This window comes from Antedon bifida, chromosome 1 (assembly GCF_963402885.1).
Source record: "Antedon bifida chromosome 1, ecAntBifi1.1, whole genome shotgun sequence".
NCBI lineage: Eukaryota > Metazoa > Echinodermata > Crinoidea > Comatulida > Antedonidae > Antedon > Antedon bifida.
Genome location: NC_136226.1, coordinates 1059587 through 1083542, shown reverse-complemented (window position 1 = coordinate 1083542; position 23956 = coordinate 1059587). Strand labels below are relative to the sequence as shown.

The 23956-nt window shown below is 33.3% G+C and overlaps 1 protein-coding gene across 1 annotated transcript; it reads left to right on the top strand.

Moving 5' to 3' along the window:
* Positions 1 to 167: 167 nt before the first annotated feature.
* Positions 168 to 23253, top strand: LOC144836871 (small subunit processome component 20 homolog). The gene is made up of 55 exons (XM_078691783.1): positions 168 to 240; positions 582 to 662; positions 1352 to 1418; positions 1651 to 1783; positions 1942 to 2130; positions 2361 to 2505; positions 2847 to 2924; positions 3054 to 3209; positions 3323 to 3475; positions 3588 to 3722; positions 4026 to 4103; positions 4216 to 4403; positions 4531 to 4662; positions 4762 to 4841; positions 5282 to 5402; positions 5560 to 5701; positions 5919 to 5987; positions 6408 to 6560; positions 6949 to 7025; positions 7207 to 7533; positions 8059 to 8235; positions 8500 to 8590; positions 8920 to 9131; positions 9382 to 9548; positions 9658 to 9736; positions 9869 to 9998; positions 10299 to 10522; positions 10957 to 11189; positions 11302 to 11431; positions 11534 to 11624; positions 11910 to 11983; positions 12082 to 12361; positions 12973 to 13128; positions 13345 to 13482; positions 13666 to 13937; positions 14125 to 14234; positions 14395 to 14588; positions 14804 to 14943; positions 15333 to 15489; positions 15750 to 15848; positions 16269 to 16436; positions 16673 to 16839; positions 17145 to 17292; positions 17468 to 17584; positions 17817 to 17987; positions 18453 to 18584; positions 18894 to 19004; positions 19150 to 19299; positions 19712 to 19831; positions 19921 to 20115; positions 20784 to 20931; positions 21351 to 21673; positions 21805 to 22186; positions 22428 to 22573; positions 22939 to 23253. Exons 1-55 carry the CDS (start codon positions 187 to 189, stop codon positions 23080 to 23082), a joined length of 8334 nt encoding a protein of 2777 aa, XP_078547909.1. The 5' UTR covers positions 168 to 186; the 3' UTR covers positions 23083 to 23253.
* Positions 23254 to 23956: the final 703 nt, after the last annotated feature.

Below are 23956 nucleotides of genomic sequence, written 5' to 3'. Positions count from 1 at the left end.
GTTTTTTGTTTATTTTGTGAGGGCGCACTGCTTAAAATAAATACAGAGCCATATATAGCTAGCTCTGAATAAATACAGTCGACGCACACCGTGTGAATAGACAAAATAAATACACCACGGGCGAATAGGTCTATGTCCCGTGGTGGTGTATTTTAAATCACACGTGGGTAAAATATGATGTAGAAAATGAGTAAAAGAAGCAGTAAATCCTCTTACCACAAGAATGAAAATCGATTCAAAGTAAGTAATTATAATTAATGATATTATATTGACTGAAAGTAAGCTACAAACTGATGGTTAAGTGTTAAATATTAACTTTGCTAGGCTAGGCCTAGCATACGTATCGGAATCTGAATCATCGTCTGAAAAGGCGACTTGGATAGGCTCATGGCGTGGATGTTGTTGAGTTACACGTGGGCCTAGCTAAAAAAACTACTACAGTAACAACTGTAACTGCATAAAGCTTGCTTAAAATAAATTCATTTTTGTCATCTGGTTGGGGAGGTTAGATCATTCATTAGTGTCATTATTAGCAATCGTAAACATTTTGTTTACTTTTTATCTTTTTTATTAAAATACAGTTTGAGACTTTTTCTGAGCGATTGGCTAAAGTGAATATCGATGTTATCAGACATGGAAGTCGTACACAGCAATTACCAGAGGTACTTTTTACCTTTTATTTTAATAATACTTCGTTGTGGTCCAATTTTCTCAACTTCAGTATACTCTGTAGGTCTAATAATGGTGTTCATGTTTCCAGTGTTTTTCACTACTCTGATTTTAAATATTATGCCCTTGTCAATCTAAATGGTACGTCACAATAAACAATGTCAATGGTGTTTCAATGTCAGTCACTTTATCACCCATCATATCATGAACAACATGGTAATTGTTCTTCAAAATGTAAAGGTAAGTCACTTTTTTGATGCAGGGGTGCGTCATAGTATTCATAAGGTATGGCGTACATCAGACAAATGATACACCTCTTCCATGAGACGTACAGTGGGTCACACAATTGACAGGTGCATTAATGCAATTACTGCTGCTTTTGGTAATTTGTAAATACACACACAACACCGTTCTTTATTATTATTTTATAAATATTATATTGCATCAAGGATTATATGTTATAACTTTTATTTATTTATTTATTTGTTGACCATATACACCTTTGTATCAGTGACACTCACAATATGCGGTGCGGTCCAGCAAACAAAGCATTATAGAAAATAAAAAGACATGAATAACTAAACTAAACTAAGCAAACAAAAACAAAATTAACTAGAAACTACAGTATTTACAAGCAACAATACAATCAGTAAAAAGCACCTGTTTTTAAATTTTGATATAGGACGCAGATTCTTTCTTTGCTGAAGGCTTAGCCAAGTGGTCTGAGTTGAACTGTACTCAGCATTATGGTAAGTGTACAGCTTGATTTTATTTCTATATGGAAGTGGCTATCAACCATGCATGCAATTATTTTTTATCAGCACATTGGACTATAGTTCCCTGTGCAATAAGACAACGGAATTAAGCGGTATGCTCGACCTTGTCAATAGAAAACAAGACATATGCAGGGATGACCGTGCCGATAGTCTCTTTATCCAATGTTACTGTTAGTGAGAATTAATGTTACTTTTTATTGTAAAGGTGCGTTCACTGCTGAAGTCAACAAGCAAGTACAAAGCTATGCCCAACTGGTGCATCATGAAGATAACATTGTTAAGGCCCTCAAAAAGCACCTACAGATTAAGAACAGCCTTGCCTATCAACCACTACTAGAGTAAGTATGTTTACTTAAATGCAAAGTACCACAAACAACATTAATAGATCCTGTATAAAGTCCAACAAGTGAGAATAAAAGTAGTTATCGTTATTTTATCCACAATAATTTATAATATACTTATGTTTCTTCTTTCTTTTTTATTTTTTTGTCTATAGTTTGGTAGTTCAGTTGGCCAGGGATCTCCAGATGGATTTCTACCGGCACTTCAGTGAATTCTTTGAGATCATTACGTCACTTCTTAACACACAAGACACCGAAATACTTGAAAATGCGTTCCGATGTCTGTCTTACCTGTTCAAGTTTCTCTGGCGATACCTCGTAAAGGACATTCAGGATGTGTTTATGTAAGTTTTAAGTGCAATCGTGTAGATTATTACATATATTTGACATAGAAGGCTCTTTACCTTCACATATCAGTTAACATAATCTTTATGTAATTTTAATTAGTACCTGTATTTCATGTGTACACAAGCCTTTCTATCTTCACTAACTATAGAATATGTGTACACTGACTAGTCGCATGTCTTGTACTTTTACAACCTTTTAAAAAGTCCTTTTTTACGAACATTTACAGAATTTATCAGCCACTGTTAGAAAAAGATCAGAAGGCACATATACGCAACTTTGCAGCGGAAAGTTTCTCTTTTCTGATGCGCAAGATACGTGAACCTGGTGACCTGTTCAACTTCATGTTCAGCAAACTCAACGAGGACAATGGCGTAAGTTACTAATATCTTCTACTTGTTATTTTCAAGTAGTTTGCTTGTCATTACCACATATGACAACATTCCATCCTGGATATGTGTCCAGTCTTCCACTAAGCCTAAACATTATTTCAAGATCTTCCACCCAGCCTAGTTTCAACACCGCATCCACCCAAGAGACCTTGTTACCTGAACATCCTGTTTCCACCTACCCTTGATCTTGTGCATTTTTTGTTTTATTTCGCAGCTTTGTGCTTGTGTAGGGCCGCTGTGTATTTTGAAACAGTAGTTAGCAGTTGCAATTAATTTCTGCAGTATTTATACTATTAAATTTAATTCTTTATTTTTTTTTTCAGCTCTGTGCTGGTGTAGGTCAGCTATTTTTTGAAATGATTAAAGGAGTCATGAAACAATTTCACTCCTGTACCGAAAAGGTAATTTTTAAAAATTACATCATGGAGAAATAAGTAACTCATTTGTCCATGATGCTTACATTTTTACTTAGTGATGTTATGTGAACCTAATGTTTCAATTCTTAATAAATTTCTGTATCATTATGTAAGATGCTACCATTGATGTTGCACAAGTTGGGTCCCGGTGAAGATGAATCATGTAGCCTACCCAGGCATCAGGTTTACCAAGCTCTGTCACACATGTTGAATAACATGCTACAATACACAAACAAGGAAAACATTCATGTTGTCTGGGAATGCTTCCAGGTAAGTTAATAACTTATCATAATAATAATCATCAGCTTTGTCAATATTATTATCATATGTCATTTTATTGTGAAATTATAAGAAATGTAAAATTTTGTTTTGTTTATGTATAGAGTGAAATTTACAAAGTTCATGAAAATCTGCAAGAAACTTCATCTAAGAATGAAGTCGTCATAGATCAGATGAATCATCTGCTACAGCTCTTCCAACAATTGATCAAAAGAGGAGGTGGAGGGTTAATTATATCACCTGAAAAACTAGTCAAGGTAAAAATGATAACATACTTTATTATACAATACATTTTTCATTTGTTTTATATATGCTTAAGTGAAAAATAGAAACAGAAATTGTTTTACATATTCTTTATTTTCCTTTTAGCTTTTAGAAAAGATATTGTCTGGCCCATTTGCTTCCAGTAGTCACAGTGACATCATCCTTGATATAACCTCTGACCTTCTGTGTGCACCCAGGTGTAACCTAACTCTTCATCAAAATTCCATGCTGATTAACTTGGTAAGATATGTAATGTTATTTTTTTACTTATTAGACTGTAGTAATAATTGAGTTGAGCAGTATTCCTTATATGGATACTAGAATTCCTTATATAGATACTAGTCTTCCTTATATGGATACTAGTCTTCCTTATATGGATACTAGTCTTCCTTATATGGATACTAGCCTTCCTTATATGGATACTAGCCTTCCTTATATGGATACCAGCCTTCCTCATATGGATACCATCCCCAGACAAGAAAGGTCCTACTTTAATTAAGATACTGTAGTTGACATAACGTCTATTTTATGTATTTTGCTTAGGTATTGAAAGGCAAGTTCACTAGAAAGCAAGTGTTTTCTTTTGTTGCTAGTCTTTATGAGGAAACTTTATTCGATAAGGTAAACATTAACATTTATTTTTCAATTATTTCTGTCGATATTATTAAAAACAAATTATAGGTGACTAATTCCCAGCTTTCAATATAACCACAATATCACATTTACTTTTTAGGATGTCTTGCCTCGTTTTCTTGATATCTGCCATTCGTGTATGTTGACCAATGATAAAGAGGCAAAAGAAGATGTTCTTGAATCATTGGCCCATCTGGTAAACATTAGACGACCTCTGATTACTGATGCATCACAATTGAGCGCTTATCAACCGTATCATTTAGATTTCAACATAGCTCTGCAAAAGAGGTTTGTGAATTTTAATTGAAATTAAGTATTTGTGATCGTTACATTATTATAGCAAATTTAACTTACCATGTAATATTAAAATAAATAAAATCCTTTACAGTACCAAACTAAAATGTTAATTTTGCAGAAATAAGAATAAACTATCGACGTCTGTACCAGAATATATTTTGTCACTCCTGGATAAAGAGTCTAATGACCTCTCCTTGGAGTCTAATCAAGCTATGCTGTGGGCTGGACTATGTTGTGTTCCTCATGTCAGGTATGTGTCTTTATCATTTTTTACCTAAATTGAGGTACAGCGTTTGTAATTGTGTTATACGTTGTGATGTCAACACTGTCTTGATTATTTTTCTTTTAGGCCGATGGACAAAGTAAAGTGCAAAGTTGCTTTGGGAAACATATTGAACAAGTTAACACAACTACTACCCAATTTAGAAGGTAATCTTGCAATAATGTGAGAACAGTATGGTACAATGAGATACCGGACTACCATATAATAGGCATGTCTGCCATATTGCTTGTATTCGAGGCAAAATAATTTACTCTCATTCCCTTGTCGTTGGGATGAGATGTAAAGCTGTTTGTCCTGTGTACATACATTGCACATGATAAAGAACTTGGTGCACTATGCAAAAAGAGTAGGAAAATCGTCTGCCTTGCTGTGTTTATCATGGTCCTCTACTGGGCCCTCTGGTCAGCCTCTACTGGGCCCTCTGGTCAGCCCTCTACTGGGCCCTCTGGTCAGCCCTCTACTGGGCCCTCTGGTCAGCCCTCTACTGGGCCCTCTGGTCAGTATAATAAAAAAAAAAAAATATAAAGATAATAATAGATAGTGTAGAGATCCCATTATTAATTAATTAACGTTGTTTGTTGTACAGCTTCATTATCAGCTAAGGTGCTATTCTTGTTAAGTCATGTCGTGTTGGATCTGTGTGTTATGTACGATGCTGCAGAAATTAGAAACTTTCTATCGTCATCTTTTATTATGGATCTTCTAAGGTATTTTATAATCTTTTTATGCACATACGTAATAAGTGCCATACCAGATATTTGTGTTTTGGAGTACCAGTTAAATAACATTTTTATTTATTCACATTCAGTAATTTAATTGTTACTAAATGTTACTAATGTTATATGTATTTTTTAATTTTTAAAGAAAATTTCCAGAGAATCAACATGCATTGCTGGTTGGTGATATATATTTCAAACTGAATTCAAAAGATGATACAGAATCTAATATCTCCTTGGATGAAGTCTATCCATTGATTAAAAAGAATTTATCATCTCCATTTAACAAGGTAATTCAGTATTTACACAAAACTTTACTTAGTTCTCTAAAAAACTCTCAGTTAGAAAGTTATAATTTTGATTTAATTTCCAATGTGTTTAATTACTATAAGATTAACATATAAGATTTTGAGTTTTAATTAATAACTAAATAAGATTAACATCTCAATTTTAAAATGATTGTTAGATTGTCTAAAGCAATTAGTTTTATGTTTTGTTTATTTTCAGATTCGTCTTTCAAGTTTACACATTCTGTCCTCATTCCCGTTGGATCTACCACCCTTAGAAGACAAAGTGGTGAGTACAGAATTACTATTTTACAAATTTATTTTTTGGGAAATTGGTATCGCCCTCTGCCTTCACAATCTTGTTACATGTGTGTATTCTTGCTTAGTGATCGTGCTGGTCAAAGTAAAGTCATTGACTACTAAACTAATTGCTTTAAATACTGTTTTAAAAACTTAGGAGGAACATCTCCTGACGAACTAAGCAAGTCTATCACCAATCACATTTAAGTGAGATATTTCCCTTAAATATTAAGTATTTCCCTTAAATTGTATTCACTTAAGATAGCAGATTGTTTTTAACTTTAAGGGTAAGTGTTTCTTTTAGCCTAAGTGTGAATGGTCAATACGGTTTCCTATAAACCTGTCGTCTTATTTTCTTGTTTTGTTTCTGATTTTGAAAGACTAAATCAAATGAAATATTTGTTTTCAGTCTGTTGAGCAAGTTGGTATTTTTAGACTATGTCTTAGAGCTGAGATGGTACCAGTTACATTAGCAGATTACAGAGAAAAACTCAAGTGTCTACAGCATCTTGACTATAATGTTGTAGAGTATAACATTCCTAAAGAATCCAATCTACATGAAGTAAGACATTATTTCTGCTTGTAACATTACATTAAGCATTTGAATTTAGATTATACTTAAATATTAATGTCATAATGTTGTATTTCAATAACTACTCATGTTTAAGTGGAATAATGTGATGGCAGTGGTTGGTGAAAGATAAGGATAAAGATTATAGTGATTGATGATGTCATATGGGATGTTGATGTCATATGGGAAGTTGATGATGTCATGTGGGATGTTGATGATGTCATGTGGGATGTTGTGGGATGTTGATGATGTCATATGGGATGTTGATGATGCCATATGGAATGCTGATGATGCCATATGGAATGCTGATGATGCCATATGGAATGATGATGATGTCATACGATGAGGATTTTTTTAATCTTGTTTTTTTTTTCTGTAGGTGCCTCTTCTTTACTTGGTCAGTATGTTATATGTCAACTTTCGGTTACTATGGGAACCAGTAATGGAACTTATCAGGTTCGTAATTTATCTCTAATTTAACCTAAAGTTAAATTGTAATTTATTTCAAGTGAATACGTTGTCACATTAGAATGATCACTGTAAATATAGGGCTTTAGTTCTATTTCAAAAACTTATATTTGTGATTGGTTACTGCATTGTAGTTTAAATATACCTTTTTTCTTTTTGATACGAATAGAAGCCATGCCTGTGGAATGGATAAAAAATCATTCTGGAAAATATATGGTGACCATTTGAGGATAGCAGCTGGGATATGTGAACAACTTGGAAGCAACAATGCAACAAGTTCTCAGACACCCCACTCGCAACTATCCGAAGATGATGATGACAACGTAACCAGCCTGAGTCTGCTCTTTAGCAATGTGTACAATGATCAGGTATTAGATGAAGACAGACCAGACTATGTGAACTTTCGTCAACAGGCGTGGAAAGCTATGCATTTATTTGCAGACCGTGCTGAACTGCGGTCTCGGGAGTTAACTCCATTGTTTCTAAGGTTTATAGAGTAAGTGGCTTGGTGTTGATTGATGAGTACTCTGGTTGGAAAATTGAATATGATATTTGGCACTCAGTTTTGTTGTCACAATAAAATACATTGCTGGGTGCTGTACACATTTTAGAAGACCAATAAACATGTTATTAGTACACAATACATATGTCACAACCAGGACATGTGTAAAGAGCCTTTTACACATGTTAATAGCTCAGTACACATGTTTATAGCCTAGAACATGTGTAAATATCCTTTTACACATGTTTATAGCATAGGACATGTGTAAATATCCTTTTACACATGTTTATAGCCTAGGACATGTGTAAATATCCTTTTACACATGTTTATAGCCTAGGACATGTGTAAAGATCCTTTTACACATGTTTATAGCCTAGGTCATGTGTAAAGATCCTTTTACACATGTTTATAGCCTAGGACTTGTGTAAATATCCTTTTACACATGTTTATAGCCTAATAAACATGTCAATAAATATTACAAACAAACAAACTTTAATATATACGTTTTCTTCATTTTAGAAAAGAATATTACCCATCAGACGTGCTCAATGCTCCAACGCAAGATATTCAGAGGAGAAGTGACAGAACGAAAGATTCAGTAAACCAGGAGAAAGATGTAGATGAAACAGAGGATGAGGAAGAGGAGGCAAGTGAATCTAATAAAAGTCAAACAAAGCAAAAACATTCAGTTACACAGTAAGTCACATGATGTCTGTCATTGATATGATTTTTTTTTTGTATTATAGAGAAAATAATATTATAGCTTAAATGGTATAGATCAAGCCCCTTTTACCAGTTGTCAAACATGAAGTCACATATGTACAAAATATTAATAGCTCTTAACCTCTAAGTCATAATTATTTCATAAATAATGTGGCATTGCCCATGTAGTTTATTTTAAATGTTATATTGCATGTATCATGCCACTGTGTAGCTCAATTTATGTATACTTTTCCCCAGGACACTGCTAGCTCATCTTGAGTTGTTTGCTAAGTTCAGAGGACCAAAAAGTCTCTACCAAGAACAAGAATTGAGAAAACTGTACACAAATGTAAGTAGAAGTGACATAAAATGGCAAATCTTGCTTGCTGCTCCCATTATTCAACTGGATTATCGTTCATGAACTCTGCTTCCCAGTTTAAATGCATGTACACTTTTCTACACCAAACGTTATGTGACAAAAAAATGTGTTGTGCCCATATATGGACATGATGATGTCATATCACTACCATATTTAGGTACACTTTTTTTGTCAAACTAGTTTGATAGTGTAGACAGAGCGTTACAGTATTCTACCTTTTCTTTTTTCCACATGGACATAACCAATTTCTTGTTGTTAATTTTATTTATTTATCACCTTTTCTTTGATTAATGTTGCAGCTTCTTTCACACAAGTATGGCAAGGTACAGAAGACCGCTCTTGACTGTCTCTTTGCTTATAAACACAAGTACTTAACACCATACCAGGATCATTTCAAACTTCTCATGGATGATAAAACATTCCGTGAGGAAATCACATTATTCAACATCGATCCTGAACATGGCATTGTTGACAAGAGTCACAGAGCTGGTTTGATTCCAATATTGATGAGGTACTAAGAGTTTTTTGTATGTTAACATGATAAATATGTATAACATGATGAATTTTAAATTTTTTTAAATTTTTTAATCCATTTATGTATATGTATCTTTTAATCGGATTTGCGAACAACCGACATTTCTTTATTTTTACAAAGACAAAGTTTCTTGTATGTATGACAACATGATGAATATCCGTTATAAATTATCCATTACAGAACAATCAACTATTATTTAATGAATAATAAACTTGACTCCTTGTAGGATATTGTATGGCAAGATGTTGGGTAAGGCTGGAGCTGGAACGCAAGGTCGTGCCGGGTCAACGCAAAGAAGGTCTGTTATTTTACGATTCTTAGCAGGTTCTGAAGAGGAGGAACTACGAGTGTTTATTGACCTTGTTACTGAACCATGTCAGCATTTAATCAAAGGTAACTGATGTCATTTTGTTTAATGTGTATCTGTTGATATCTAAACATAATTGGTTTTAAAATCAATACACTGCTTTACTTATGTAATCTTGTTTTAATTGTTAAACAGATTCTTGTACAGAAATGCTGAATGATGTTAGACAGTCCCTTGATTTAAGTGCAGTTGTACCCCTCAAGAAACTACACAGGTATATATTTGATTATGGTGTATTTTGTATATGGGTACATATCTGTACCCATTTCAATTTTCAAAAGATGAGTTTGAAAGAGTATACTCCACTTAATTAAAACCCTTATTATTTTTGTCTGCTTCGTTTCAGTATGATTGATACCATTGCAGTGATATTCAGCAAGTTGGGTCACATGGTCACAGCTTTCCTTCCCATGATCCTTCGGTTAATCATAAGTCTAATAGCCACATTCACTAAGCTGCTTGAAATGAGACATCAGGTTTGTACAAGTTTTTTATTGTAAAACATGACACTGATGTGATAGAATCTTGAAAAAGTACCTACAATATTCATATTCATAAGTTGATATATTCTATATAATATAAACATTACATGGCATAGATAGTAGCAAGACGAAAGAAAAATAAATTTTGAATCAACTGTTTCCAATTGACCTTTTTGATCAAGTTTTTTACAGCACACAATACATTTAGATTGCGAGATAAACGATCATTTAGGATAAAGCATTCAAAGTAAAAATTGCAATCATGATTGTGTTTTTTTTTCTCTCTACATATAGATTCTACCATACCATGTGAACCAACTGAAGACTTTACGACCTCTTGCAATCCAACGTCTCGTTGAATTCTTCACGATATTTGACAACTATTCCTTTTCTTCAGAAGAGGTTAATTGTATCTTTGAAGCGGCGGTATGGCCTCAGATTTCTCGTTTACCTAACGAGAGCATCACAAGTCCAACAACCTTACTCAAGATGATCTTCATATGGAGTAAAAACCCAAGGTGTTGTAATTGTTGCATTTAATTGTATTTGATTATTACTGTATAATCCCATGTTTGATTATATAATCCCACCCCCTAATTCAGACAAAATACTTTGGTAAATTAGTTTTTAATACAATTCAATTATAATCCCAGCTCCTAATTTTTGCCAAATATTTCACAGAAGACCCCCGGGACTATACATGCTCATTTAGTTGCATGACAATAGCATCCTCCAATTACAAGAGTACTGTTTTCTCAAAGTACTTCTTGTGGTCCCGATGCAACATTACAGCATTGAACAGCACAGAGACAGGTTTACCTATTGACTTGTTCCTGAAATACAATGCTACAATTCCAATTCTTCTTTATAACTTTCATGTTTGATTGAATAGCATTATTTTTTGGTTACTGATATAACATCGAAATTGAAGATCATTTATTTTATCTATCAGGTTCTTCCCATTGTTAGCTAAACATCACCCAGATGATAAAGAACTTACAATTCTTCCATACGTGATGGCTTTGCTGAAGTCCAAACTGACCACTAAACCAGTACTGGACATGGTTATGGACATTGTAGAAAACCTACTAGTATGTGAAAACTTTGAATCTAATGATGTTACAAAGGAAATTGACGTGCAAGATAGTTTGGATGTCTCAGTTATTGAAGAGGAAACATTTAATGGTTTGTTTTCTTGATTTTGTTTCAATATTTTTTTTTCTTAAAACAGAGAATGTTGATTTTTTTGTATAGAATCTTGATTTTAAAATTGAAGTTTTGTTTGTACTTTAAATAGAGCCACCAACGTACGGCACTAAGTTGATCTTTCCTCACGTCAACTCAATCTTGACTTACCTAAAAGCAACCGTGACAACTAAATATGAGAAGAAGAATCTACCAATGAGAGAGCTTAATATCCTATCCAGGTATGAAAAATTCCACCGCAATGTCCTAGAATCTGTAATCTAATTTTGAAGATAATATAATATTTTTTTTAATAACATTTATTTCTTTTTGTATTTTTATAGGATTAGCCTGTTTGTGTCGGATGAGGAACAGTGCAGTGTTCTTGTGTCTTTATTACTGCCTTACTTAAAAATGACTACCAGCAGAAACCAGGTAAATAGAAAAAAAAATTGATAGAAAATGACACACAAGCAAACTTGGTTGACCAGTGTTGACCAGTTGATCAACTTCAGAGATTTATAGAAATTTGTTAGGCCTTCCTCACAAACTAGTTTGCTGATGTTTGTGAACTCAGCCAATCAAATCAGTCCTTGTTTTCATGTGAGTAAACAAATGATAATATCGCAAACTTCACCAAACAGTGATAAACAAAGATTTGGTAAGTTTGTTAGAATACGCTAATGTATTTTGCATAATTTCCTTTTTTTTTGTTTTCAGAATGTTGAACTTGATATTCTGCGGACCATTAGAAATGTTATCAAGAAAACATCGGATCCATCTTCTTTTCTCGGGTAAGAAATATTTGTTTGTATTTAATAAAATTAGATAAATCCAATCCGAAAACTTCTGATATGAAGCATTGATCTTTTATCATTTGTCTTCCCTACAGACCAGTATCCAAACTGCTATACACTCTAACATACCCCCAGTCGCGTGTCATCCTCGTAGAGGTGTTCGCTTCGATGGCCGAGAAAGACGAGACGTTAAATGCAACAGCTGAGATGATGTCTGAGTTGAATGCATGGGATAAACGACACATTGAAGAACCCGATTTTACAACTCGTTTTAAATGTTTTAAACGAGCATGTGAATTGATTGCTGACTGGACGAACATGGATATGAAAGTGTTGACACCTTTGATTCACAATTGTTTCTTCTTCATTTCTAAGGTAATGTTAATGAGAACAATACATTACTAGTTAATATATACAGTAGCATAAATCAAAGAAAAGTAGACATAGACATGATTGTACATCAGTAAATTACAACACAATATTTGTGTAGCAGAACCTTAAAGGGCACATGAGCTAGATGTGTACACTGGACTTGTGGTTTATAGTCCTTATCCGAGAAGACTTGTTCTACCACCAGAACCCTTGCCGATGTTATGGCTACGTAATTATGGTTCTACTGTCTTAACCGCTCGGCGACTCACTCGCACACAAAAAAAAGACCATGGCAATTCTTAGGAATATTTATAGTACTACTACTTTCAATCATAGGTCATTATAAAGTCATAAGTCGTCATCAGCAGGTCACTTATTATGTTTGTCTTGTAACACAAGTAGGAAGCTTTCGATTAGCAACGACCTAAGACCTATGCATTGATGCATCATTGGTCATTGTCTGGCCCTAGAAACCATCAAATCTGTGTCAAGGAATAGAGTGAGAAAGAACCCAATATCCCTGCATGTTGCCCAATGAACTAAAATGGCCTAACTTGATCCTAGCTCGCATCAAATAGAAAACTCCCTGATGTTTAATTTGCATGTTTATTTAGGTGGATGAGATGTCACTGCGAGATAATGCCACCAACTGCCTACAAGCTATTATCTACAAGCTGCAGTCTGGTGACTTTGGAGATGAAATGTTCAATTCTATTATCATACACAAATTTATGCCAGCAATAAAAGAGGGAATTAAGCTGAAAAATGAGGTAAGATCATTACAAAAAACACTTATGTGGTTAAAAATCATCAGCTAGAATCTGTACCTACCATGCTCAAATTTATTGCAAGCATAGGATAAACAACTCATTTAGAGATACAGTCTAGAATGTAATACACAACTACAGAAACTAAAGTGGTTAATATCAGTAAACTAAATTTTTAAATGGATTGTAGCAAAAAGATAAACTTGGTTATTTCTTTAGGTGTCCAGAGGGGAGATAGTGACATTATTGCGAGACATTGTCAAGGCATTCCCACATCATCCAAGATTCTCCGACATGACTGTCCTACTTGATGAAGATATGGAGAAGGACTACTTTGAAAATATTAAGCATATTCAGGTATGTCTTTTTGATTCTAGTGTTTTATCAAGTTATTGAGACCTGCTGCTGATTATATTTAGGTATTCAAAAGCTGTATATATGCTTCACTGTGAGACTATTATAGATTATTACACATATGATAGCCCATAAGACACCACCTACTTAATATGCAAACATTGATTTTGAACTCTTTCCTTATAGATCCATCGAAGAGGGCGGGCTTTGCGACGTCTAACGAACCACTGCTCAAATGGTGAGCTAGGCCATAGCAACCTGTACCAGTATCTTCTACCACTGACCTCAGCAATGGTCTTTGACCAGTCTCTGGCAAAAGATCAGAACTTTGTTGTTGAAGCTATCAATACTATTGGTGCTATAACTAGCCAGTTGCCATGGAAATTTTACAGTGTACTGTTGCGGCAATATTTGAAATTGTTGACATTCAGTCTGGAGTGGCAGAAAGTGGCTGTAAAGTAAGTTTACCACCAAGTGTTAAGAAAATGGTCGCCAACTTTTATGTCCCCATCTACTACAATATGTCCAGACAAATATGAAAGTTGCTATTATTTCTATATTATTTGTATCACATATCTTCTTAATTTTATATGAAGTTTAGTAAGAATATGTAAAGTAAAGATGACATGTGTTCTTTTTTTCTAGGTTAGTGGTTGCCATTTTGGATGCATTCCATTTTGACCTGTCTTTGTCCAGTGGAGTTGAATCCTACATGATGTTTAAGAAAGGAGTTGAGCTTGTTGATGAAAAAGATCGTAAGCATTTCAATTAAGCATCACCTCATTATGGTAACACATCATCTTTCCACAACACAACACTACTTTGAGTTGTCATCAAGTAATTGGTGTGTTATGCACTTCCTGATTATTTCTATTAAAATGTGTAAATTATTTTTGCTAATCTGTAACATTTCAGTTAAAAGAAATAAAAATGATGCCAAAGATGATTTAGAAAAAACAGAAGATTTGAATGAAGATGAAGAGGATGAACAGGTAGTAGATGAAACCCAGCTGGAGGAGAAAGAGAAGAAAGTAGCCCTAGCAACCAGAATCCATCACACCATTATTAATAGTATTCTACCTCAGCTGTTTAAGTCTATTACTAAAAAGGTATTTGATTCGGATTATTTCATTTGTTTAATGTGATGAACAGGTTGCCAATGACAAAAAAAATGTTAAAATCTGGATTTTAGCAAATTTAATAATAAGTAAAAAATATAAAGTGTTTTTAGTGCGTCATGAACATTTTATTCTTCACTTAAATGTCTCTTTCAATCAGATGCATTTTTGTAAGACTATTTTTTATTTTTTTCCTTTTTTCCAAGGCCCGTACTGATGATGAGCATCGATCTGTGAGGAAGAACACCGTAGATGATGATGAAGTGTTGAGGGTACCAATTGCTCTTGCTATGGTTAAATTATTGCAATCTCTGCCTATAGGAGCACTGCACCAGTATCTACCAAAGTATGTTGTTTTATTTTTTACTTTATTTTCATTCATTCATTCATTCGTTTTATTTCACAATGCATCACAGTTGATAAGTTATTACAGAATAATTCAAAGTATTAAATAAAAGATGCAAAGCCTAGAAAAGAATTTAGAATTTTCTGGAACTTGGACTTGCTGAGGAATTGTGGGATTGATGATGTACATATGTTGTATATCCAGACAAGATCCCAGAAACAGGATGGCTTTTAAAAGTAGTTTTTTAAATTCTGGTCATTTTGATACCGCATGTGTATGGATGTGTGTAATAGCACAAATTTGTATAATAAGGACAAATCGTAAACACTCGCTTAAAATAGTACCTATGCCTGATTGTTGTGACACATTTTTTTATTTCATTTATGTAGCGTACTCATTAAAGTTTGTCAAATGCTAAAGAGTCGGTCACGTGACATTCGTGAAGTAACCCGTGACACACTTGTTAAAATCTTGCAATCTCTTGGGGTCAATTATTTCAGTTTTATCCTCAAGGAACTCAAACAAGCCCTGACTAGAGGCTACCAGGTAGGCTGAATTGAATTTTATATATATTGGCTGAATATTCTCTCTTCATAGTCATATCATTCATTAGCTTGCCACTTTGTGACTGGCTGTTTTTATTTGATTATTATTTTTTTCTCCATTGAGATTCAGCCACTGATACACAATGTATAATAATTTGTTTCAGCATTATTTTTTCCTTTGGATTATGTATTTGCATATTTGTATATAAAACCAATGATATTGTAAAGACACAATAATGAATATTATTATTATCTTTCCAGTTACACGTACTTGCCTACACTGTGAATTTGTTACTGAAGACGATAGTTGATAAACTTAAGCACGGAGACTTAGACTGTTGTATAAAACAACTTACTGAGGTAGAAATAAATAATAATATAATAATAATTGATTGATGGACTGATTGATCATCCTTTATCAATTACTCTCTATTAAAAGTTTTAAAACGTTTTTGACTGATTAGAAGAAAAGATGATTACAATAGCATCCTCCAATTACATGAGTACTGTTTTCTCAAAGTACTTCTTGTGGTCCCGATGCAACATTACAGCATTGAACAGCACAGAGACAGGTTTACCTATTGACTTGTTCCTGAAATCAAATGCTACAATTATTTAAAATATATGCAATGAACTATTTAGTATATACTAGCAGTTACCTGTGCTCCGCACAGTATTTTTCTGCCTTAATATGTGGTTATATACTAATTCTTGCTTGCATCCCACTTTTCCCATGTCAAACTCCATATATAGATGATGATTTATTGTTTTCCTTTGCAGGTTTTTAATAGTGAACTTTTTGGTGAAGTTGCCGAAGAAAAGAATGTAGCAGGAATTGTTGTCAAACTCTTTGAAGCCAAATCAACAAAGAGTTACGACTCATATCAATTAGTGTCAAAGTTCATAAGTCAAAGGTCACTTACACTTTTTATTCTGCCATTGAAAGAGGTAGGTGTGACTATAATTAGGAATTGCAAACTTTTCCCTCCGACATTATGCTTTCTACATTTTATTTCAATTAAATTTTTGTCTGTTTAGAGCAGGATGGTTCGTTACTGTGTTATTATCTACATGTCCTTGTAAATCTTTCTTTTTTTGGTTGCAAACTTTATGATTCATAATGCTTTTACTTCTCTTTTGTACTTGTTAATTCCCTTTATGCTTTAATATTTGTATTTTTGTAGGTGTTGGATAATTCTCATTCGCATAAGATGATCAAGAAAGTACAGGAAGTGCTCCGTAGACTGGAAATTGGGCTGCTAGAGAATTCTGGGATAGACGATTCAGCCATGTTGATTTTCATTCATGGTCTTGCTACTGAAAGCTTACCACTTGTAACAGAAAAGACAAAGTAATTACTTTACTGATAATGTTGCTAAGTGTGTTTATTGTATTTCTCGTAGCATCCTCCAATTACATGAGTACTGTTTTCTCAAAGTACATCTTGTGGTCCCGATGCAACATTACAGCATTGAACAGCACAGGGACAGGTTTACATATTGACTTGTTCCTGAAATCAAATGCTACAATTATTAAAAATGAATTATTTTTCCAAAAAAATATATTTTGTAAACTGCATTAGTTTTGAAATCAACGATTTAAATTTAAATATTTGAAGAAAATTAACAACAAATATATATGTTTAATTTTGTATAGAGCTCAAAAAAATGTTCAGCTACCACGCAACCCTCGTCTACAACCACAAAGTACGTACTTACTACCAGAGACGCCCAAGAGAACTCAGAAGATACCACAGATGAGTGTTAAGACCAATGTTCACATCATTGTGGAGTTTGGTCTTCAGGTGTGTTTAGAGCTCTCTTTATATATGGCAGTACCTCTCTCTTCTCATTTATAGATCATTGTTCGAGTTCCTGATGAACAAATAATTTTAATAAAATAATTTTAATAAAATAATTTAATAATTAATGATCCAATCATATTACATCATTTCCCATCTGCCTATTTTTATTTTTCAGTTATTTTATTTGTCGCTTAAAAGGTCAAAGTTCAATGCTGGTAACTCGGATCACCAACAGATGCTAGACCCATTTGTACAGCTTCTCATTGAGTGCTTAACTTCAAAATACACTAAGGTACTACTATTTATAGAATAATTTGACATTTTTTAAAAACATTTTATTTTGTATTATTGTTTATACAGTTTTTTTTCTCGAAACATGTCAAGACATTTTAAGGCAGTTTGCCTATTTATAAAATGCCTCACAATTGTTATTTTAACTCAAAAGTTTGGTGGAATCATTCATGAATTGTAAAGTAGTTTTGACTATTATGAACTTGTTCTGACATTTGACCTTGTTATTTCAGGTGACAACATGTGCTCTTCGATGTTTCTCTTATCTTTTAAAATTCCCTCTTCCATCATTGGAGGCAAATATAACCAAGATTACACAACAGTTGTTCACCCTGTTAAGGAACTATGCACGCACTGGGGCTGGAAAAGGGGATAACTTTGAACTGGTGGTGGCATGTTTTAAGGTAATAATAAAAAGTGTAAATCTTGTGAATGGTTATCGTAGCCCTCTCATATTACACAGTGGTGTAATGGCTATGAGCGCTCACTGGCTCAACCCAAAAAAAAACAGGCATTAAAATATGTTGAAAAAGGCTAAAAACGCCTGAGGCCTCCATTGTTGGAGGGCCACTTAGGGTTCCTAAACAAGGGGCCTCAGGCCTGTGCGGTATGCCACTGATATTGCAGTGTCCGTGTTAAATTGCCTAAAAATTGTTTTACCACTACATTTCATTCTATAACATTTATTTTACCACATTTTAACTCATTTTAAATCAATTAACTGTATAATAAACGATATTCAAGTTCCAAATTTATAGTATAAAATTTATAATTAAATAAAAAAAAATTAAGTGTGTAAATGGTAATAAAACTTATTGCTAAACTAATGAACCAGCTGTTATTGGTAAACTGATTATTATTTATTTTAGGCTGTCACTGTTTTAGTCCGTGATGTCAAAGGTCATCAAATCACTGATGAGCAACTTCAGGTTCTACTAAGTTTTGCAGAGGAGGATATCCATGACCATACACGGCAAGCGACTGCCTTTTCTTTACTCAAGGTAAGTTCATATTAAGTGTTTACTTATATAACGCTGGTTACAGTATTAATTTTTAAAATATAGGAATTCTCATTCAGTTCTTCAGTGCTCAATTTACTTGTGTAGATCGGAGTATAAAATAAAGTATTATTACACAATATAGGATGAAATGTGTTCAGGCACACTGGAAGGATGAAAACTATGCAGTATTGTAGTACAATTTGTGTGGATTACAATAGTTTGTTTCATGACATAAATATGCACCTTTTAAAGAAAAAAATCCATTCTGTACCTATGTAGGACAATTTTATGTATGTGTTTTTTTTCTAGGCCATATTAGGACGTCAGCTAATGGTACCTGAAATTCATGATGTAATGAAGAAGGTAGCAGAATTATCCATAAGGAGTGAGATGCACTCAGTAAGGCTGCAGTGTCGACAAGTGAGTAGTTTTGAGTAGGGAGAACCCATGACCTAACATGTAGAATTGAAGTTCTATTCAGGTGTTGAATCCACCCGAGAGGGATGAGATATATAATATAATTGAATATATAACCAATTTATTATTGATTACTATCTCTTTGCAGGTTGTTCTCCATTTCTTACTTGACTACCCACTTGGTAGCAAGCTAAAGCAACACCTAGAGTTCTACGTAGGACAGTTGTCGTTTGATGAAGAGAATGGACGAGTATCTGCTCTGGAAATGCTAGCAACCATGTTTTCATCTTTTCCGCAGGTTAATTGACAATTTGTATATACTTGTAGAATTAAAGTTTGTATCTGATGATGTTGATAAAACCTTATTTTGATTTAGAGTGACATGTATGGTTTGTAAGCCATTTGAATCATGTTGGCTTTGTCTTTATCATTTATTATTCCTTGTGGTGGATAGGGATATATCAGTTAAGCCCTCTGTACTTGATGAAATGCAGAGTGGCAGAGGGTGTGCTACTTAATATCTCGGCCCATATTGAAGATATAAGTAGCTCGATATTTTAATAAGCTATCATAACATCACCAATATCTCCATTTTCCTCCATGAATAGGCCTTGTCTGTTGGTATATAGCTATTATGTAGTTAATGTGTGCCATCAGAAGATGATTTCCTTGGCTAATAATACATTTTATCATTTCTAATTTTCTTTCAGAAAACTCTGGATAAACACTATGGTTTGTTCTTTATTCCCATGGCAACTAGATTAGTGAACGATGATTCTGCTAAATGTCGCAAACTGGTGGCATTGGCTCTCAAATCACTCCTGCAAAAGGTTAGCATTTGTCTCAACTTTTTTTCTGAATTTTGCAAAATATTTGGAAAAGATTACTAGTAAATTTAAAGTATATTTAACTTTATCAGCTTGATATTGGGAGACGGGACAGTCTGTTCGCCATGGTAACACAGTGGTTGAATAACGAGAAAGTAATGCATCAACGATTGGCAGCCCAGATCTGTGGCATCTTCATTGAAGCGGAAAGGTTAGATTTTGATAGACGAGCAAATGAAACACTGCAGCTGATTGGTGGAATCATATCGGAACAAAGATTTAAAAAGGTAAATTGATTAAACATTTCATAGTTTACAATGGGTGCACATAAAATAAACATTTCTTCTTGACAAATATTAGATAATAATGATTAATAAAACAGAAATGTTCTATATTGAGTTTTCATAAAGGCTTTTGAATGGGCTTCAGAAGTCATTTTATCTATAATATAAATTTAAAACTACTATAGTTTACAGTAACATTTCTACGATATATATATAAAATAATCAAATCTTACTTTAAATGCAGAAGTTGATGAAAATATATTTTATATCATGACTGATTTTGATTTCATCATGACATCATAATTAATTTTTATTTCATCATAAAATAAGATTTGATTTTAGAATATATTATCCATCATAATTGATTTTAATCCATCAGTATCCATCATAATTGATTTTAATCCATCAGTATCCATCATAATTGATTTTAATCCATCAGTATCCATCATAATTGATTTTAATCCATCAGTATCCATCATAATTGATTTTAATCCATCAGTATCCATCATAATTGATTTTAATCCATCAGTATCCATCATAATTGATTTTAATCCATCAGTATCCATCATAATTGATTTTAATCCATCAGTATCCATCATAATTGATTTTAATCCATCAGTATCCATCATAATTGATTTTAATCCATCAGTATCCATCATAATTGATTTTAGGTGATGGAAGATGACATTGGCACTGCAGATGATGAGGAAGATCTAGACCATTTGTTGTACCATCTTCTGAGTACACTGGCTAAAATGTTACACATGTGTAATATAGTCAATAGTGACACTTACAAAGCAGCAATGAAGGATATATGGGGTTAGTTATCAGAACAACATAATCAACAATTGAATTTTGTTTTAAAATCCTAATTTTGTTTAAATATGTGTGCAATGTTTTCATTGCTTTCGGAGTGGGATGCGGGGAAGTGTGACATGAAAGTCAGTCAACCATGAATTCACAATTCACAATTTTAATTTACAATTTTTATAATTTACAATTTCTCAACATCACCCAACAGTACACCAGTGCTTGTCAGTTTGGTGACTATTATTTAAATACATCTACATATACGTACAACTTAAAACAACAATTATGTACAAAAAAAAAGTAAAAAACATCGATCGCCCACGACCGGTCAGCACCGCCGGTGAGGCACTCCCCTGTGGCGATACGGGCAATGCCATTCGATAGTTGTACAGTGTAAACAGTAACTTTGTTTCTTGTATTCTTCACAGGTTCAATTGAAGTTCATCTTCTCCATCCACATGCATGGGTACGTCTGGTAACATCGCAACTTTTTGGCATCCTCTTTGCTGCTTGGCAACCACAGGAAGTGGTTGACGCGGCAACATCACCTGAATCGGAAGTCCTCAATCAAACTGTGACAAAATCGCAAAAGAAAAAGAAGCGAAGATCACAAACACAAGAAGAAATCATGGAAAATGAAGAATTAAAGTTTTATATTGTTACAGATTTTGAAGCAAGATTTCGAGAACTTGCATACAGGTTCTGCACCCAATTGAAATCAAATCTACTGGACAAAGATTTATCAGAACAGGTAGGCTAGACTCGTGTTGCATTTTGTTGTTCTCTTTTCAGGTTTCTTTTTTAGATCCTTATCTGTGATCTTTGTATGTAATGTCTTGCATTGAATTAATTTTAATTAACATTATTTTTATTTTATTTCAGGTGATAAAAAACTTGGTATTTATAGCAAGAGTAATCATTATCTATACAAAAGATGAGTTGGATCAACTTGCAATGGCATCACACAATGACAAGTACACTGACATTGATGATGTCACCACTAAAAAGGGTGACATCACAACTAACTCTAAAAATGGCAGCACAGAGACGAGAAAGCTTGAGGTGTTATGGCTAATGAATAAAATGTGTCAAATTGGGCGGACTGAGCTCGCTCAAACACCTAAAAAGACTCTAAAACGTACTTGCATGGTGAAGTGGTTAGGAGCTGTGAGCATGTACCTAGGCAAGGAACATGTTGCATTATTCTTACAAAGGATCTTGAAACCGTTGATGCGAGAAATCTCTGACAAAATGTCTCATTCAGGTAAATAGAATATTTCAATGAAATTTAAATTTAAAAATGAATGATATATATTTTTAACATTTAGAAAAACATTTTTTTTGCTTTGGTTTGTTGTGTATGTGTAAGGAAATAAATTTGAATTTGAACAATTAATTTTCTCAACCCAAGTGTGAATGGTTAAATGCGGCCACTGAATATATCAATAGATAAATACAAATAGAAAAAATATTTACATTTAAAATGTTTTTGTTTAATTTTCTAGATTCAGAATTACGAATTCTTTGTCAAGAGGTGATGGACTTGTTAAAGAGTATGGTAGACACTGAAGTGTTCACTAAGGCATATGCAGCAGTCCAGAAGGAATTGAACACTATCAGAGAAGGAAGGAAAAAGAAGAGGGTTATGCAGGTAATTTTACTGTCAATTATTTTGAACATTTATATGCAATATGCACCTGATTCCTGGTACTGTATCTAGATTTCTCTAGTACCATAAGAATATTTGGTAATACATCACATACGTTTCACATGTATCTCCTAGTATCATATATAACAACCTAACCTTACATGATACAAGATCTTCCCAGACTTTACAGTTAAAGTCATTTCCTAGTTTACTTTGTTTATTTAATTTAATCTGCGTATTAGCTGATGCCTTCAATTCGCGCGAACAAATTGGCCTAGTGGAAAATCGTCTTTATAACATACATCTTACATATTATTTCTAGCCATCAATCTGATCTCAAATGTATCAATTTGTCTATTTGCCCACAGGCTGTGGCAGACCCAGAAGCAGCTGCCAAACGAAAAATAAAGAAACAAATTTCCAAGAAAGAATCGAAGAAAAGAAAGCTTGCTTTACTTCGTCCAACGTATCAACCAACAAAAAAGAAGCTTAGGAACACAAACCAATTTTAATTTTGTACTTAATTTTAGAATTATCTTTTAAATTCAATACTACTCAGGCTCTATACGATGGTAGTAACACGATTATATACACATATATGCCAATATTATTGCATAATAAATTAATGTTAAAAAATAATCGGTACTTTGGTCTGTGCATGTTACCTCAATAGATATTGAATATGGCCATTTTTGAAAAAATCCCTGTACTATAGTACAGGGAAATTTTCGAAAATGACCAAATTTCGACCTTTTTATTTTTTGTCATAACTGGTTAATATGACTTTATAAGATGATGATAATGCAATATATGTGCATATATGGCAATATTATTGCATAATAATTGAATTTTAAAAAGTCGATATTTTGGCCATTTTTGAAAAAATCCCTGTACTATAGTACAGGGAAATTTTCGAAAATGACCAAATTTCGACCTTTTTATTTTTTGTCATAACTGGTTAATATGACTTTATAAGATGATGATAATGCAATATATGTGCATATATGGCAATATTATTGCATAATAATTGAATTTTAAAAAGTCGATATTTTGGCCATTTTTGAAAAAATCCCTGTACTATAATAGTACAGGGAAATTTTCGAAAATGACCAAATTTCGACCTTTTTATTTTTTGTCATAACTGGTTAATATGACTTTATAAGATGATGATAATGCAATATATGTGCATATATGGCAATATTATTGCATAATAATTGAATTTTAAAAAGTCGATATTTTGGCCATTTTTGAAAAAATCCCTGTACTATAATAGTACAGGGAAATTTTCGAAAATGACCAAATTTCGACCTTTTTATTTTTTGTCATAACTGGTTAATATGACTGTATAAGATGATGATAATGCAATATATGTGCATATATGGCAAT